This window comes from Talpa europaea (assembly GCF_964194135.1).
Source record: "Talpa europaea genome assembly, chromosome: 11".
Classification (NCBI taxonomy): Eukaryota; Metazoa; Chordata; class Mammalia; order Eulipotyphla; family Talpidae; genus Talpa; species Talpa europaea.
This window is the reverse complement of record NC_140078.1, coordinates 10971453-10989435: the sequence shown is the minus strand read 5'-3', so window position 1 is coordinate 10989435 and position 17983 is coordinate 10971453. Positions and strand designations below refer to the sequence as shown.

At 53.1% G+C, this 17983-nt stretch overlaps 1 protein-coding gene across 1 annotated transcript in view; it reads left to right on the top strand.

Annotated features, from left to right (window-relative positions):
- Positions 1-657: 657 nt before the first annotated feature.
- Positions 658-17983, top strand: part of TOX2 (TOX high mobility group box family member 2) — a gene marked incomplete at both ends in the record, with an annotated part of 97180 nt that continues 79854 nt past the window's right edge. Inside the window, one exon of the mRNA XM_084247136.1 lies at positions 658-756. Coding sequence (XP_084103262.1) covers positions 658-756 — 99 coding nt within the window. The remainder of the gene's footprint in view (positions 757-17983) is intronic.

Here is a 17983-nt window from a genome sequence, read left to right as displayed (position 1 = left end):
CTCTGCGGGCTGTGGCCCCTACTCATCTGAAGCTCCATTACTAAAGTCCCAAGTCCTTGCCTCAGTTTCCCTATATGTCAGGGGAGAGTTAAAGCTCAGCAAAGCCCCAATGTCCCTCTCCGGGTGACCAGTGGGGCCGGAGGGAGGGCCAGGATTCTGAGATCAGCCTCAGGCCCGGCGGGCCGGCCGGCAGCGCGCATCTCGCAGGTGCTCCCGTCACGACCTCATCCCAACCCTCCTGCCCACGCCCGGGGTGGCTCAGCGACGCCCTAAATCTTCAGGACGGGAGGGCCCACGTCTGTGGAGGGGTGTCGCACGGGTTTCTCCTCCCCTCACCCTGGGTGGCGCCAGGCGGGACGCCAAGGGCCGTCTGGACCGGCGGGCCACCCACCCGGATCTCCAGGGACGCAGGGCCAGGCGGGGCACCCGGCGGCCGCCGGGCCCGGAACGGGGACCTGCCCCCCGGGCCCGGGCCCCCGGCCCTCCGCGGCGCCCGAGGCCGGAACAATAGCGCGCGCGGGCGGGGCGCGGGCGGGGCGGGGCGCTCCGCCGGGCGCCGCCCCCGGCCCGCCCCCCGCGCTCGCACACCCGCTCGCACACTGGCTCCCACCGCCGCCCGCCCAGGCACTGCCCGCGGGAGCCGCCGCCGCGCCCGCCATGGACGTCCGCCTGTACCCCTCGGCGCCCGCGGTGGGCGCGCGGCCCGGGGCCGAGCCGGCCGGCCTGGCGCCCCTGGACTATTACCACTGCGGCAAGGTAGGCGGGGGCGGGTGGGGGCCGAGGCGGGCGGGGCTGGCCCGCGCCTTCGGACCCCGCGCCGCGCCCGAGCGTCCCGGGCTGCCGCGCCCGGCTGGAGTCACCTGGCGGCTTGGGGCGCTCGCGCGCGCAGCACACGCGGGTGGGGGCGCCGGCGGGGCCCGCGCGCGGGGACAGCACCCCGCAGCCCAGCCGACGGGCGCTCGCGCTCGCCCCGACACCCTCCGGCCGCCGCTCGCCCGAGTTGCGCGGGTCGCAGGAAGAAGTCACCCGACAGTCTCTCCACGGCGACGCCGCGACACCCACCCCCGCGAGCCCCCCATGCATAAGCACCGTGACGCACGGCCACACGCAGGCAGCCGTGCACCTCGCACCCCGTCTCACTGTCCCGCTCAAGTCACCCTGACATCATTTATACACAATGACACGCACTCGCCCACACGCACGGCCAGGCCGCCACTTGCAAGGCGCCCCGCGCGCACGGTGATGCGCCCACCCCGGCCCCGGCCCCCATCCGCTCCCACACCCGTCTCAACTGGGGACAGGCACACAAAGAAGTCGCCTCGACCGACAGCCACACGCGCGCGCGCCCAACGACCCGCAGGGCGCCCACGGGCGCCGCACAGCCGCGCGCGGACGGCGAGCCCGGGCGCGCGGGTCGCCCTGACGGTCACGGCCGCTCTCGGGGCAGCCCCAGCCTCCGCGCGCCCCTCCCCGCCCCCCCAGGCCGTCCACACTCGCGCGTCGGGTTTTAACTTCTCGGCGCCGCCGCGCACTCATCGGGCCGCTTACTAATTGGCCGCCACTGTCCCGCGGGGCTCCGGAGGCGGCGTGGGCACCGCCATCGAGGCCGCCCCTCCTGGGAACCCAGAGCGGGCGCCGCTCCCGGCCGGGGCTGCGCTGAAGACAACCTCCCCCGGCCCCTTTTTTTGGAGGTCGCCGCCCCCACCCCAAGGCGCGTGCCGGCGGCGCTGAGCCCCGCGTGTCCCCCGGGTGGCAGCGCGCGCGCCCCGACCCCCGCGCAGCAGGCGCCGACCCGCTCCCCGCGCGAGCCCGGCCCGGGACGGCGCGGTGCGAAGGCGCGGCCCGCGTCTCTCCCTCCCCGGGGATGCAACTTTCCAACTTAGTTGGGAAGGCAGACGGCGGGGCGCCCGCGGGGCGCGCGGGTCCGGAGCCGGCGGGAGCCGAGCGCGGCTCTTCGTCACGCGGAGCCGGGATCGAGCGCGCGCGTGGGGGCCCCGCGGCCCTGGCGCAGACGCGCGGGCCGGCGGCGCGGAGGGGTGAGTGCGCGCCGGTGGGCTGGAAAAGGGACCTCGGGGGTCGCACCCCCACCCCGTGGGCTCTTCGCCGAGGCCCTCGCTGTGGCGGTGCTGCGGGAAGGGGGCGTCCCCCGCGGGGCTGCGGCCTCTGGGCCTGGGCCTCTCGGGGCGCGTCCTCAGGCGGGGAGCGGCCTCTGCAGTCTGGGGGCCAGGCCCCCCGCGGTTCTCCCGGGGCGGGGGTGGGACCTGGGGACCCCGGGGGCCCGGGGCAGCGGAGGGGCGGGGTGGGCGGCCGGCGAGGTTTTGCGGAGGGTGGGGGGCGGTTGTCTTTTATTAGGTGACCGGCAAAGTTAGAAGCCCAAGAGGGGGATGGTGTCCTGGAGACAGACGGGTTCTCCGGCCGCTGCCAGGCGGGTAGAGGGAAAACTGATTACAAGTAGCAAGTGGAGTCTTGAGGGAGGGAACACTTGGGCGTGGGGGCGCTCGTCTATGTCCTTGGCTTTCTGTGTGTGTTTTTTGTTGTTGTTTTAAATATGAAGTTGTCAAGGTTCCAGGCTCTGGTTTGGGGCATGGTTGGGGGTTGGGTATTTGCTCCTAAAATCTGGGTGGGTGGGCACCCCATAGCGGAGACTGCTACTTTTCGGGTGGTGATTCTGAAAGCTGGCTCGAGTGGGGGGGGGTGGCCAATATGGGGACCTTTGGGAAGCTGCACTCAGTGAAGCCCCTGCTTTTTTCTGATGCTCTATAAAGCTCTGACTCAGCACCTAGAGGCATGTGAAACTCGGGCCTGGTGGGGTGACATCCCTGCAGGGGTTGAGAAGCCAGTGGTTCCGCTTTCTGTCTGTGATGTAGCGCTGGGTCCAAAGCTAAGGGTGTGTCCAGGTGGCCTGCTGGGCCTCAAGGGCAGGGGACAGGAAGGTCTGACCTTGCATTTGAATGTGAGACCTGCTTCACGGTCCTTCAGGGTTATATAATGGGGAGGCAGGGGGCACGTCAGGGGCCTGTTGGTCGCAGACCTCAAGTGGACAGTCCCCTTCAGAGCTGGTAGTTGGTGGATGGGGATTGTTTTGACCAGGAGATGATAGTGAGGGGCTGGGAAGGAAAATGTCCAGGGTCCGTCCTTATAGCTGGTTGTTTTCAACACTGGAGGGGAAACTGAGGCCCAAGGTGCCCCACACTTGGGATTTATAGACTGGGCTGCAGAACCAGCACATTGGGGGCTCAGTCCCTAGGGTCCAGACAGGAGGCTTTCCCCAAGGAGACCCAGGCCTGAGAACACAAGGGTGAGCATTTGCCCAAGTGATACCAGACAACCAAGGGGCAGTTGACCTGGAAGGGCCCTTAGCGACCGTTCCCTTGGTGACTGTCCCCTTAGCAATACTCCACATAGAGATTCCAGCCTCTTTCAACCCAAGTCATGAGCAGTGGCTGTTCTTTTGGTATCTTTTGTTTGAGAAAATATACAATGACAAAAGGCTGCTATGGTTTCATTTTTGCTTTGAAATAGATGGGTATTTTATTAGTCGCAATAATATTAGCATACATTTGAAAAATAGCTTACCAGATATGAGGCAGGTAGTTTAGTTATTTCATGTAATAACAGTGTCTCGTGAGCAGAGGGATGTGTAGCCTCGTGGCCCCCAAGATCTGTAGCCCTATGCTGGGGACCATTGAAGCCCTCCTTCCTGGCTTCACGGAACGGGAAATTGAGTCATGGAGTAGAGTTCTCATAGGTTACATAGCACATGAAGAGCAGAGCTGACTCCTACTTTGACACTAATCTGGCCTCCCCACAAGTCTCTGTCATGGTTTGGGGTTGGGGGGACTGTGATGTTCTTCCTAGGGGAACTATGGACTCCTGTCACTAAGATTTTGGCGCAGGCAATCTGCCAGCCAGGGAGGATGGCCCGGGCTTCTTTGCCCAATGATGACACTCAGGGTGAACTGGCCACTGGAATGGGGCAAACCTGGGCTCAGCCTCCACTTGTGGCTTTGTGACCTAGTGCCAGTGATTTTCAACTCAGTTTTTACTGCTATATGATTCACATACAACAAAATGCAAATTTTTAGGGTGTGGTTCTCTGAGTTTTGATGGTAACCACCATCTCAATCCAGATATAGAATATTTCCATCTCCCCCCAGAAAGTTCCCCCATACTCCTTTCCAGCAACACGCCTTCTCCCCACCCTGAGAGGAAACTACTTATCTGATTTCTGTTTTCAGTGCTGTCTTGGTTTACTCTAAGTGAACTAAGTACTTTTAAGTTCTGGAACTTCATATGCAGCATGTACGTTTTTTGTGCTTGATTCCTTTTTTCTCATAGTAATGTTGTTAAAATTCATTCTTCTTGTTTATCCACAGCCTGTTCCATTTTATTACCAAGTAATGTTTCATGGTATGAATCTAACTCATTTGGTTTATCTGTTTACCTGCTGATGGACATTTGGGTTTGTTTCCAGTCTGGGGCTATCTTAAATAAAAAAGTGTGAACATTCTTTTCTTTTTTTAAAAAAGATTTATTTATTTATGCATAGAAGAACTGGGGTACAGGCCAGAGGTACCGGGGGTACAGTGGGGGAGGTGAGAGGATTCACCAGAGACAGAGTGGGGAACAGAACAGATAGACTGATGAAATACACTGCTGAGGGGAGCATCAGGTGAGACAGGAGAGGTCTGCTGCACCATGGGGGTCAGCTCCCTGGCTGGGGCTTGAACTTGTGCTGCAGTAGTTGCGGATAGCTTCATAGTGCTGACACCTAACCTTTGCGCCACTGGGGAGGCCCCAAAACTGTGAACATTCTTACACAAGTCTTATGTGTCTGGGGCAAGTTGTTTAATACCTCCCAGCCTTGTTGTTGTGGTAGACTACTACCCTCCCTCTGAGGCTCAGGAGAGTTTAGTGAGTTGATGGAGGCTAGGCTAGTTCTTGGCAAATACCAGCTAGTAATTAGATAGAGGTGGCATCAGCCACCTGGAACTTCTTCCAGGAAGAGGCTTAGTTCTGTGTTCCAAGCATCCTTCATCCCTGTTTTGAACATCCGTCAAGACCAACCTGGGTACCATTTTCCCCATGTAGTGTTTTAAGGCCATAGCGTAGTTCTTGGCACATACTCACCCACTCCTCCTTCGTCTTGGGGCTGACTTGCGGTTTTAAATAGGGAGGTTGGGGAAGGTCTTGTCTAGACCAGTGTTTCTCCAGCTGCTGATGTACACATTAAGAATCTGACAAAATTATAAAAGCAGATTCCTAGGCTCCAGCCCCAGAGATTCAGATTCAGTTGGTCTGGGCTGGAGCCCTGAGAATTTGCATGTCTGGTTAGCTCCCAGCAGCAGCTGCTGCTGGCCCAGAGGCCAGGCTGTGTAGCTGCGGTGTGATTGTTTATGTGCAGGTTTTTGTGGCTCTTGCAGGCAGGAGCCATGCCCAGCTCCTGGCCCAGTGCCTGACCCATAATTAGTGAATGTGTGTTGGTGGGTGAATGATTCTACTCTCCTCCTCATAGCTCTGGGCACAGCAGCTTGTAGCTGGGTGAGATAGAGACAAACTGTTAGTGAGTGACTGCGTCTCCTCATGATGGAAATCTGTGGAGTGGGAGTTGCTGTTCGTGCCTCACTTGGCCTTGAGATGTGGGAGTCCTGCTCAGCATCCCCAGTGGGTGAGGTTTCCTCAGCTTCTCTCTGCAGGGACACAAGTGGCTGTGGTGGGTCCTGTGGAAGGGGCCCTGGGCCCAGTGGGCTCTCCACTGGTGATGGGAAAGATGCCCGTGTCTTTTTGCCCATCTAAGTGTGTTCCCACAGCCCCTCCCCCAGCCTGTTACCAAGGTTTCTTTAGGACCACACTGGTGACTCTTTCCAATGTCAGGAGCAGCAGCCCAGGCCAGGCCCTGCTGCTACCCATGGGCTGGCTGATCTTGAGCATGCTTGCCTTTCTCCGACCCTCTTCCGCCTGCTGTGCAAAGGGAAAGCAAACCCGCCACCATTAGCCTAGTGGCAGAGGGCGCTGTGGTGTGGACATGTAATGAAGTAGAGACTGTCTGTGTCTTGTAGAGTCTGGTGCCCTGGGGAGGAAGAGGATGATACCGCTTTGTGAGGAGATGGGTCCTTAGAAGCTTCCTAGAGCAGGAACCACTGTGTCTGCCTTGGCCTTTGTATCCCCAGAGCTGCCTGCACATCACAGGTGCTCAACAAATAATGAATGAATGAACCAATGGCCACATGTCCTCTGTAGTTTGAGGAATAGAGTGTCTCTTTGGCTCTTATAATCTCAAGACTTTGTGGTGAACACATCGCGGCCAGGCCAGGGCAGGGGCCAGGAGTCTTTGGCTGACCTGCCTTTCCTAGACCGTCTTTGCTGAGTCCAGCTGGGCAAGCAGCCAGAAAGGTGGGAAGAGCAGCTCTGAGCCTGCACATGGGCCAAGCCCCACGCCCCACCCTCGTCCCAAGGACCTCCCTGCAGCTGGCTGCCAGACCCCAGGGATTCTGTAGGACCATCTATTTTGTTTCTCCGACTTCTTGCAGTTGAAGGCAGCGGAGATACTGGAACCCAGCAGACCTGACTTTGAAGGCAGTCTTCACCATTGTCTGCACGGGCAAGTTATTTAACCTGCCTGTGCTTCAATCTCAACTGCAAAATGGACACATGAGCACCTCTAGTGGGGCTGCCAGTGAGGGCTGGGGATCATGTGTATATAACCCTGGGCCCCAGCAGGAAATACTTTCATTTCTATTCACAAAGAGCAGCACAATTGCAAGTTAAAATGGGAGAGGAACCCAGTTTCAGCACTGAGGGGGGTGGTCTGGTGGGGAAGTGCCTGCCTTTTCTAACCTGGGGCATTTCCAGGCCTGGGCCTACCAACCTAATTTTCCTGGGGCTTCCGGTTTGAAGACGTCTCTTGTTAGACTGTTCAGGGTTCTGCATTGACAGCTTGCTGTTCATTTCCTCTGTGTCTGTTCCCTTCTTGATTCTGTGTGGGAAGGAAGGTGAGATTAGAAACCTACCTTCAAATCCCAGTTACACCACGGGTATGGGCTGGCAACCTTAGGATTGCTCTAGGCCGCAGGTTCCCCATCTGCACAAGGGGACAGTAGTGCCTTCCTCACATTGTTGCTATGAAGCTCAGACCAAAGTCGCAGAGAGAGAAGTTCCCTGTCATCTAGAACAGTGTTTCCCAGCCCCGACACTACTGACATCTTGGACCTGATAGGAGAATTCCTGGTTGTGGATTGTCTTGTGCATTAAAGAAAATGCAATTGTATCCCTGGCCCCTACCAGCTGCTGCCAGTAGTATCCTCTCCCTGATGATGGTCACCAAAAATGTTTCCCCACTTTGCTCAATACCCCTGGGGGGCAAAATCACATCTGTTTGAGAATCACTGATCTAGAATGTGTGGTGGGGGTTAACCAGAGTAGCAGAGCTTTAGGGCTCCTGCATTCTGCCCAGTATTTTAGTTCCCGTGTGACCCCACCAGTAAATCCTGTGTCCACGTGGTTGACGGTCACCTTATTTACATGGACCAAAAATGCACAGAGTGATTTTTCAGTGTGGTTAGGAGCAGCAGTTAAACCATATGGTGAGTAGTTATTAAGTTAATGAGTCGTGATAAATTGTAATTTTGTATCTTAGTGAAAACATGTTGTATAACATGAGATAATACATTTTGATCAATTATCCTGATGCTTAAACTTGCTGCTGTACAATTGCCACTTCTGGTGCCTGCTAGAAGGAGCAACAAGACCATGGTTTCTCAATCTGTGATAACCTGTTTACTGCTGGTTTTCAGATGTTCCCTGGGTTTCTGTTGACTGACTACTGTGCGCTGGGGGGATTCAGCACTGTTCTGAAGGCTGAATGACTCAACAGGAAGCTTATATTTACTAGATGAAAGGACATGTGGATCTGTGATATATTGGCTCAAAGTGCAGAGTCATAATTAAATATATAATTGTCTGGGGAAGTCACAGTGCAAGAGGTGTGGGAAGGTTTCACACTGTGAGCTTTACAGGAAACACCAGAAGGGCTACATGGGGGGCACGTGCCGTGGAGGGAAGATCTTGGAGGGGATTTGGAGCGTGGTTGGGGTTACTATCAGGCTCAAGCAGGGATACCCACCTGCAGGGCATCTAGGACACCAGGAGAGACGTCAGAAAGAGCGCTGAATCCAGAGAATTGGGATTGAAGCAGAAGAGTACATAGGAGCCAGAGGTGCATTGCAGAGTTGAGGATGTTTCTCCTTGCTGGATCAGACTGTTGCCAGCGACGGTCTCTTGGTCTTCTGCTGATGGGGGAGGTTTAATGACATGTGTTTGATTGTCCCCAGTAGTCAGGGATGCTCTGCTTCCCAAACTTTAGTGCAACCACAGGACCACCTGGGGGGTGTTAATATAGATTGCTGGGGGCCACTCCTGGAAGTCTGCCTCAGTAGGTCTGGGGAGGGCTGAGAATCTGAATGGCTAAGAAGTTGATGCCGCTGGCGCCAGGGAGCAGACTTAAAAGAGCACGGTTCTAGGTGAGAAAATGGGAGGATTTTCCCACGTTGGGCTAGCACTCCGCGCATGTATTGCTGGCCTGAGGCATGGAGCTCTGGCTGGGACTGTCAGGTGTCCCCAAAACTCCTGTCTTCTTCTGCCCCCTAGAGGTGATGGGGAGAGTGTCCTTCACCTTGGCGAGAGCCTGACATTGGGTTCTCTGGATATAGCTCTGAGATGGAGTCTGTGGAAGGTTTATTTGGGGGGAAGCCCCAGAAGGCACACCTGTAAAGTGAAGGAAGCATGACTGGGAGGCGGGAGAAGATGACTTGGAACACGCCATGCCACGGGGAGCTCTGCAGCTGAGCTGGCTCTCGAGAGTTGTCTCAGACGGAGGCCAGGAGGCTGCCCATGCCTTTGCTTCTCACATCGCCCTGTCAGTGGCTACAGGCAGCCCCTCGGACCGGTGGCTCCCTGTGGCAGACAGCAGTTCTCAGTGCGGGGTGAGCCCAGCGGACAGTCCCAGCAGTTGTCAGATGACTGCGTAGTGTCCATTTCAGAGAGATACACCTTGAGGGGAAAACTCATCTTCTTGGGTCTCAGGAAATCCAGGCCCAGCATGTTTATGATTTTTAGAGACTTGCAGTCACTTGCTGAAGATTCTTCTTCTCTGCTAATGATGTGAGTCAGAGGTGCAGGATAGCTGCTTCTGTGGTCAGAGTGAAGACAATTAGTAGAATTTTCTGGGGACTCGAGTGGAGATTCTCCTATGTTTTCCAGGTGGGTCTCCAGCACTCTTATACTGAGATGTCACACATTTTCCAGGGTGGTGGGGACAACTCCAGATTGATTTCTGGGCCATGCCTGAGGGAGCCACCTCTAGGAGGGTGCCGGGGCTTTCTCCTTGGACTAGAGTCCGGTCACATTTTCCAACAAGCGGCTCTTGGCCCTGAGTCTGCCTCCACATCGTTTCAGTGTCAGTGGCTTTGTCCTTCCCCATTCTCTTTACCAGGAAGCTCAGAGGCTGATGAATAGGCCATGGGAGACTTAACATAGGATATCATGTCGGCTTTTGTTCATGAACTCACTTCCAATTTCATTTCACTTAAAAAAATCATTTTCTTCCTTTTTTTTTGAGTCCCATCATTCTTCTTTCTCAAAATGATCTTGCTCCTTATAAAACACACAGAAATGTATTCAAATATAATGGGAACAGGGACTCCCTCTCATTATCCTCTCAGCCTCGCTCACCTCAGGCTAACCACAGAGGGGGTTTGGTGGGCGGACTGCAGTCCTGTCTTCACATCACACTTCTATTACTTTTATTATTTCTGTTTCTGTAATCACTTTTTCATTTCCCAGAATCTGTAATATTCCTTGATTGATCTTATATCACAGCAGCCCCCCACCTTTTAGAGGATATGTAATTGTCTTGACTTTTTTTTTTTTTTAAAGATTTATTTATTTATTTATACAAGCACTGGGTACAGTCAGAGACACGGGAGGGTGAGAGAATTCACCAGAGCCAGAGGGGAGAGCAAAGCAGGCAGACTGATGAAGTACACTGCTGAGGGGAGCAGCGGGTGGCAGGAGAGGTCTGCGCGCCATGTGGGACCCTCGCCTGTGGCCAGGGATCGAACCAGTGCTGCACAGGCTGCGGGCTGCTTTGCAACCCAGCACTCAACCGCTGAGCCACCAGGGAGGCCCATCTTGACTCTTTTTGAAGATAATTCAGTTTTTAAAAAGTTATCTTTTGTTCCCTGCATTAACTCTGCTTTCTTGGTGGTTCGTTCTTCTGTTCACTATTAGGCCTTTTATTTCCTACAAATGCCTGCTGATTCTTGGTTGACATTTATTTGTCTACAGGGGTTTCCTTTGATCTTCCTTGTAGTCTCAAGTTTCCTCAGCACCTGGGAAAGCCATGATCATGTGGGTAGGCAATGTAAATGTTGATTTTAGGTGCCCTGAGTGTGAGTGTGGTATATGGGTGGATGCTGGAAGCTGGGAACTTGTTCTAGAGAGTGGGATAAGTTCACCTGAGATTGGGGCACCTGTCTCTCTGTAGCCCAGCAGGTATCTGTGGGCAGTGATTCACTTGATTTTGTGCCTCATGCCCACCATAGCAGGAACCCCTCAGTAGATGTCTCACTTTACTTGGAAAATCTCCTTGGCTGTAGCCTGGAGACCCTAAGACCTAACTTAGAAGTCTGATCTCCTCCCTTGCCCAGTGCTTGCGTCCCTGCTGCCTCTCTCAGGGGATTTTCTGGAGTCCCAGTTAGGAAAGTAGCTCTCCCTGAGGCTTTGTGCTGATTCTTTTTTTTTTTTTTAAGATTTATTTATTTATATAAGAACTGGGATACAGGCCAGAGGTGCAGGAGGGTGAGAGGATTCACCAGAGACAGAGCGGGGAACAGAACAGGCAGATGGACTGAAAACACTGCCGAGGGGAGCAGTGGGTGAGACATGAGAAGTCTGCCGCGCCATGTGGGCATCTCCCTGGCTGGCTGGGAATCGAACCTGCACTACAGAGGCTGTGAACAGCTTCACAGCACGGCGCTCACAGTACTGCGCTCAACCCACTGTGCTACCGGGGAGGCCCCTTTGTGCTGATTCTTTAGAGCTGACAGGTTTCCTTGTCAGTCTGTCTCTTGCTCTTACTTTCCAGCATACTCTCAGTGTTTCAAATCCAGTCTTTTCTAGTTTTCCTTTGAGCTTTTATGAAGTTGTTCCATTTTTATCTACCTGTCTGTCTCTCTGTCCATCCATCTGAATTATATGTGTGTATATATGCAAATTATGCATATGTGTGTATGTGTGTATATGAATGTGAGTTATGAATAGTCATGCATCTCTTTTTTGTCATTCTAGTGGAGTTTAGAAGAGAGGAGAGATAAATAGTATGTACTTTGTCAGCCATCTTGTACCAAAATTCCCCTCTCACTGATTTGTTTACTTTTAAATTTTGTGGCAAAAATTCAGGTAGAAGTAAGCACAAAGTAACCCCTGAGCATTTACCTTTTCCCAGGTACATTCACTCAGGTCTTCTTGTTAGGTTTTTCATAAGAGCAGTACTGGACACACATGTACCCATTTTATAGGTGAGAAAACTGAGACCCCCATTGATCAAGTTACAGAAGACGGCAGAGGTAATCCTGGCCTTTGGACTATACTCTTTCTGCCCATCTCTCTGCAGCTTCCTCGGTGCCAGGTGCAGGCCCCCTGGGGGGTTGGAAAGGTGGGCCATTGTACCTCTTGTTTTCATTGTGCATGGCTGGGCTCTTTTAGGGGCCAGGGCTTTCCCGCTGAGCCTTCTGCCTCGGTTTTCAACTTGAAACTTCATTTGTTAATAGAATGCCTTTATATTACAGCTAATTAAAACGTGCTTATCTCAAAGTTGGGCCTAATTTGCAGAAATGATTTAGAAACTTGTTGGAAATGAATCCAACTCAGTAGTATAACCCAGGGTCAATCTCATGCATAAATTTGATTGTTCCATTGTGCTGTGTTTTGACTTGAACTGAACTTGAAATGCTGGCAGACGGACCCTGGGCCTTTTCTTGCTCATGTATCTGCAGATATTTACTGAGTGCCTACTGAGTGCTACCTGCATGATTTAAGGAGGTCCCTCCACCCACCCCTCATGCTTTCTCTGTTCTCTATGTCCACTTGAACTGTAAGTTAATTTTTATGCAAAATCAGATGGTGGATTCAAATGGGATTTTGAGTTGGATGGAAGTGCCCAGGTTCATGTTCTGGTACTTGCAAGCTGTGTGACTTTGGACCTGTCACTTAACTTCTCTGAACATGTTTTCTCATATAACCACACTTGCATCTCAGGTTTATGGTGAGTCCTCTGGGAGACTGAGTAAGACATTCACTTCCTTATTGTGCTGCTAAACCCTGTTCAGGTCACCTGGTCCCTCTTTGGGCCAACAAACATGGGCTCCTTCTTAGGTTTTTATGTCTTTTATTAAGGAAATTTCCAGTTCAAAATAGGTGTAGTGGTGGTTTGGGTTGGGATGGCCTCTTTTCTCTCTAGTCCCCTTGTTTCTCATTGCAGTTTTCCACAGGGGCCATTTAAGGTTCAATTAAACATTCAGACCCCACAGACTCACCCCAGGGACAACTGGTAGTGGTGTCCTTGAAAAAGCTGGGACAGGAATTGTAGTCTACCATCGGGGCATTCAATTTGTTCCTCTTTGTGGGAGCAGTTTCTACAGAAATCTCTGCAAAAACTCCACAGGTGGCCAGGAGTGCTCTGCTTTGCCGACTGCTCACCCCCATCCAGGTTTTAGTTCATTTCAGGTGCAAAGGAATGACACCCACATAGGTGATCTTGCACCCTGACTTGGAGGCCTCATCCCCAAAGGACCCATGTCTCTTGTAACAGCTTCATTGTCCTTCAGAGGTCCCTGCGAAGTACTTTTCAGGTGCAAGAGTCACTGAATTGCGTACAACCTAAAATATAGCTTTTTAATAGATATTTATATCTTAATTATAATTCCTTCCAGTCCAGAAGCAACTTAAACTCCGGGGTCATTTTTACCATAAGCCAAGTTGCCTGGTCACAAAGTTAACATCCTAAATTTATCAGGTTTCCAGGGGGAGTTCTGCTCGACAGTTACCCATAGTCACCATCTTATTTCGCCCTCCCCCCGGGGGTGGTGCTTTTCAGTATCTCTTTAGGAGGGACGCCCACAGTGTGTCCTCTAATATATTCATGCTTGTGTGTGCAATCTGATTGATCTATATAAGAAAACACACAAACTCTGGTCAATAGATATATTTTGGAGTCATGCTGGCTTGGGACCAAATCCTGGCTTTGCAACTTATTAAGAATTCATTCATTCCTTCATTCAGCCATCCAAAGAACGTTTGGTGTCTGTTATATGCAGGGATTTGCAGGAGATGCCAGACACAAACAGGTGATTAAACCTGGTCCTTGCCCTTGAGGAGCCACAGTATTATTTGAGAGAGACAGGCACAAATGAGCAATTCCAAATGGATGAGGGAGCTCCAGGCTGGGCCAGCGAAGGCTTCTCAGAGGAGGGGACATCTGACCTATGCTTGAAGGGGAATCTACCAGGCAAAGAAGGTGGGAAAAAGCATTCCAGATGGAAGGAATAGCATGTGAGCCAGCCTAGGAAGGAACGAGAATGTCAGGTGAGGCTGGAGAGGAGATCACAGACATTGGAGAGCTACTCAGTATCTCTGGACCTCGGTTTTTTCATCTACAAAATGGGACTAACAGCGCTTTCCTATTCATGAGATAATAATGCATGTTCACACCCCTTGGACAGTTAATTTTCATTCCTTTTCCAAATCTGTCTATGGGTGTTTAAGAGCCAGGCTTTGATTTTAAATGAGACAGAGAAAAAAGTGACGCCCAAGGGGACTGCACCCCGCCCCCCGAGTTTGATGCCTACGTTCCTGCGATGCTCTCCTGCTCACCGTCCTGTCTCTCCTTTGGATGGAGCAGTAAATGTTTGCATGCCGTCCTGGATTATGCTGTACAGTATCAGTGAAGCACATAATTGTGTTTTCCTAATGGCTCGACATTAACAATAAGCCACGACCCTGTCGAGGCGTTCTCTGGGACAATTTTCCATCTGGCGACAGCCTGCCTGATGCTCCGTTAACGTGGCCCGTCATTTGCTGCTTTGTCTTGCTTCTCTGAAAGGTGGCCACCTCCCACCTCCCAGCTGGGAATGCTTAGCTTTCAGTGCACTTTGAAGACATTTACTATCCGGTGACCATAAGTCACACATCAGGATGAGCCCAGGGGACATCCTGGCCACTGTCAAGCTCTTTCTGATGTGTAAATTGGACCCTGTCATTTCTCTGGGCAAAACCATTCGTTGGTTCTCTCTTAGAGCTGCTGAACTCTTAACAACCTATCAGACCTCTGCTTAAGCCTTCCATGGCTTTCCCTGGAGCGCAGATAGCATCAAATGTCTTTTGTAGCTCACAGGTCCTTGTGTGGTCTAGCCCCTGCCTGCTTTTCCAGACTTGCTCCCAGCTGTTCTGTCTGTGGTACCAGGCGCCACACGATGCTGGCATGTGGTGGCGAGCAAAGCCAGTTGAATCCATCCTACCCAGAGGTCTTCTTGCTGTTTTCCAGCACCTCCCCTCCCCCACCCCCATGCTTCTTCTTCTTCTTTTTTTTTTTTGCTTGCGCTGTTCCCTGTTTGCTTTGCCTGGCGAGTTCTTGCCTTCACACAGCTGGCTCTCGCTCAGCCTTCAGGGCTCAGCTTTATCTGCATTGTCTCAAAGACTCTTACCCCCTAGTTTATGGAGTTACCCTGTTTCTCTCTTGCATTGCTTCTAGTATATTTTTTTCCCCATTGCTTGATATATCTGGGACATGACTGGAGTGTTTCTTGCCCCTGGAGAAAGGTCAACTTTCCAATCTCTAGGGTTAGATTGGTTTTCTTCACCACGGAGTCTCCAGCCCCTTTGTATGCTGTCTCCTTTGTAGTAGGTGCTCAATAAAAGTATCAGGGAGGATGACTGGGTCCACGTGGCACTTCTGTCTTCCAGAGATGACTGTGGTAACATATTCCAGGCTGTGTTTCCGAGAATAATTCAGTCTCCCTCTCTGGACTTCACTTATTTGGGCACAGTAACCAGGAGGATTAAAGATGTAAATGTGTCTGGGGCCAGAAATGCTAATAACTGAGAATTCTCATGATAACAATGCGCCACTCTCTCCTCCAGCTGAGCCTAAGGAAGACAGTTGAAACGGGAGTCGAAAAGCTGACTTCGACATCCTTGTCCTTATGCTTTTTCATCAATGCTTGCTCTGCGGGACAAAGGCTGGCAGCCTCCACCCCCCTGTTTTGTCCACTTCCCCTTTGCCTGCAGGTGGTGACCTTGCCATCTTTGGAGGGAGGCACCACTTGCAGTTGCTTGGTGGCTGGGGCACAGTCGGCCTGGCCTTCAGAGATAAGGAAGTCTCTAGCCCGTGGGAACGCTTCTGTAGAGCAAGCCAGACTTTTCATGACTTCTCTCTTCAAGTGATCACCCCTTTCATTTTATTAAACCATAGTTTATGAAGAGTGTGAAACCTGCTCAAAAGTTTAGGAGGTGGCAGACGTCACCCAAGACTACCCCCTCTATAGACTCAAGAACAGCATTTCTTTGAAACTTTCCTTCTTAATATTCAGTGTTGCAGTGTTCCACCCACCTGGCCAGGACCCCCGAGCCGGTCTTTCTGCTCTAACAGTCGTTGTGTTGCTGCTTCTGGCCCACCTGCAGCCTGCGCATCAGCTTCCCAGGGTGTCTTCTGCCCTTGGCTCACGTGTGTATCTGCCGGAGCGGTGCTTGCTGCAGCTCCTCTGGCACCTACTGGCAAACTCTACAGGCATGTCTTTCAGCTTCTGCTTAAATGCCACTCCCTCTGGGGGGCCTTGGCTGCTGTCCTGTGTGTTCCTGTCCTCCCCATTGGTGCCCTAGGAGCTGGGATGCTTGCTGTCCCTTGGAGATAGGGCCTTGAAGGCCATGTCCAGGAGCGTGGACTTGGCCTCAAGGGCGGGGAATAGTTGAGAAGAGTCTGTGTGAGATTCTGGGACAATGTCAGATGGGACCAAGAGTGCATGTGGGAGTTCAGTGGGGATGTGGTCACTGTGGTCCAGAAGAGGATTGATGCTGACGCAGGGCTGCACTGTCCAGTGTGGTGGCCACTAGCCACACGGGGCTATTTCAAATCAAATCAGATTTAGTCCTCAGTTTCATTAGCCACATATCAAGTGCTCTGCAACCTCTGTGGGTGAGCCCTTTTGGGACATACAGTTATAGAATATTCCCCTGACTGCGGAATGTTCTGCTGAACGCTGTGGGCTTGGACTGGGGTGGTGGAGTGGGGTGGGAGAGAAGGCGGATGGGAGATAAGTGGAGGCAGAATGTATGAGATTTGGGGATAGGTGGGATGTGGGTGTGACAGAGAGGGGGTGTCAAGGATGAGTCCCAGGCTGTTGGCCACGGGTCAAAGGTGGAGCAGGTGGGTCCTCCTTACGAGGCATGGTTTGGGTCGCCATGCATTGCCCAGCAGGGTCTTCTGTGTTTACTGACAGCATGATCAGGCCCTCCCGCACAGCTTACTGTCCTTGGAAAATCTTCAGTTGGGCATGTTCCGCTCATCAAACCTGCCTTCACTTAGGGTCTAGCATGTGGACCACGAGGTCTTTGTGAGCAGGGAATTATATGTATATTAATGCCGATTTCAATAAAAGGAGTTATGTTTGCCATTGTGGTGTGGCCTGATGCTGTTTAAATGCCTTTGGTAATATCTTCAATCAGTCGGCAAATAGAAAACAGGAAAGTTAGTAATAAAAAATGAATTAGGGCGATTAGCAAAAGGTGAACCGCTTCCCTCCTCAGGCGACAGGCAGAGCTGACCGAGCTTTGCAGGGTGTCTCCTGTCCAAACACACGTCTGGATTATTGCAGCCTCCGGGGCTGGCCCTGGGGTCCGCTTGGCACATAGGACTTGGTTATTGCATTCAGTTTTGCAAAGGTCATGGACATCCCCTTGGAGGGCCTCTGAGGGGCTCACTCCAGGATGAGGGGTTCACACCCCGGGTGGGGCCTCTGAAGAGGGGCTGCTGCCCTCCCCACTGTTTCTGACTCAGCACCAGCCAGGAGCTTCCTTTCCCAAAGCAGAGAGATCATAGGGGCCCTGCTCTCCCACCCCGCCTCCTCCAGGGCCCTGGAGAACCCCACCCACTCCGCATACTGGCATCTTCCCCAGAGGTGCCCTTGGGAACCTTCCCAGCAGTCTGATGGTGGGGTGGGTCTCCGCAGGCTTTTGGGCATACCCCCTGTGGACTGCCCAACCCTCGCACTCGAGAAGACTTGGTACAGGGTACATTATTCCCACCGTGGAGAGCGCAGACCTTGTTCAGCCTCACACTAAAGTCACAGGCCAGCAGGGCCCAAGCCTGGCCTGATCGTGACCCCCTGTGGGTTCCCACCTCCCCGGAGGCTTTCACTGCTCTCAGTCTGGTGCTGTGTAGCCCAGACCCATGTTCTTCAGGTGTGAGCACATCCCAGCCAGTGTTCGTCTATGAGCTCGGTGTCTGTTATCTGCTGCTGCACAGAAGCCACACAAAACACGCGTCTCAGGAGAACTACCTTTTATCTCACAATCTGAGCTTGACCCGAAGCTCTCTGGGCTGCACCTATGGTCTCTGTAGCGCGCTCTCCTGCATCTGTGGTCAGGTAGCTGGTCACCTGGCAGCTGGCTCACCTAGGATGGCCTCACTCACCTGTCTGGCAGTTGGCAGCCGCTGGAGGTGGTGGGGGTGGTGGCTGATTGCTGGGTCAGCTGTCCCTGTCGTCTCTCGCTCTCCAGCAGGACGGCTCGGCTCGGGCTGCTTGCGCTGCTCCGGGAATCCCAGCACAAGCGAGAGCGTGCCCCACTGAGCAAGCGCTTTCAAGTCTCTGCTGGTGGCAGGTTTGCTGCTTTCTCATTGGCCAAATGAAGACACAGGGCCAAACCTGGCTTC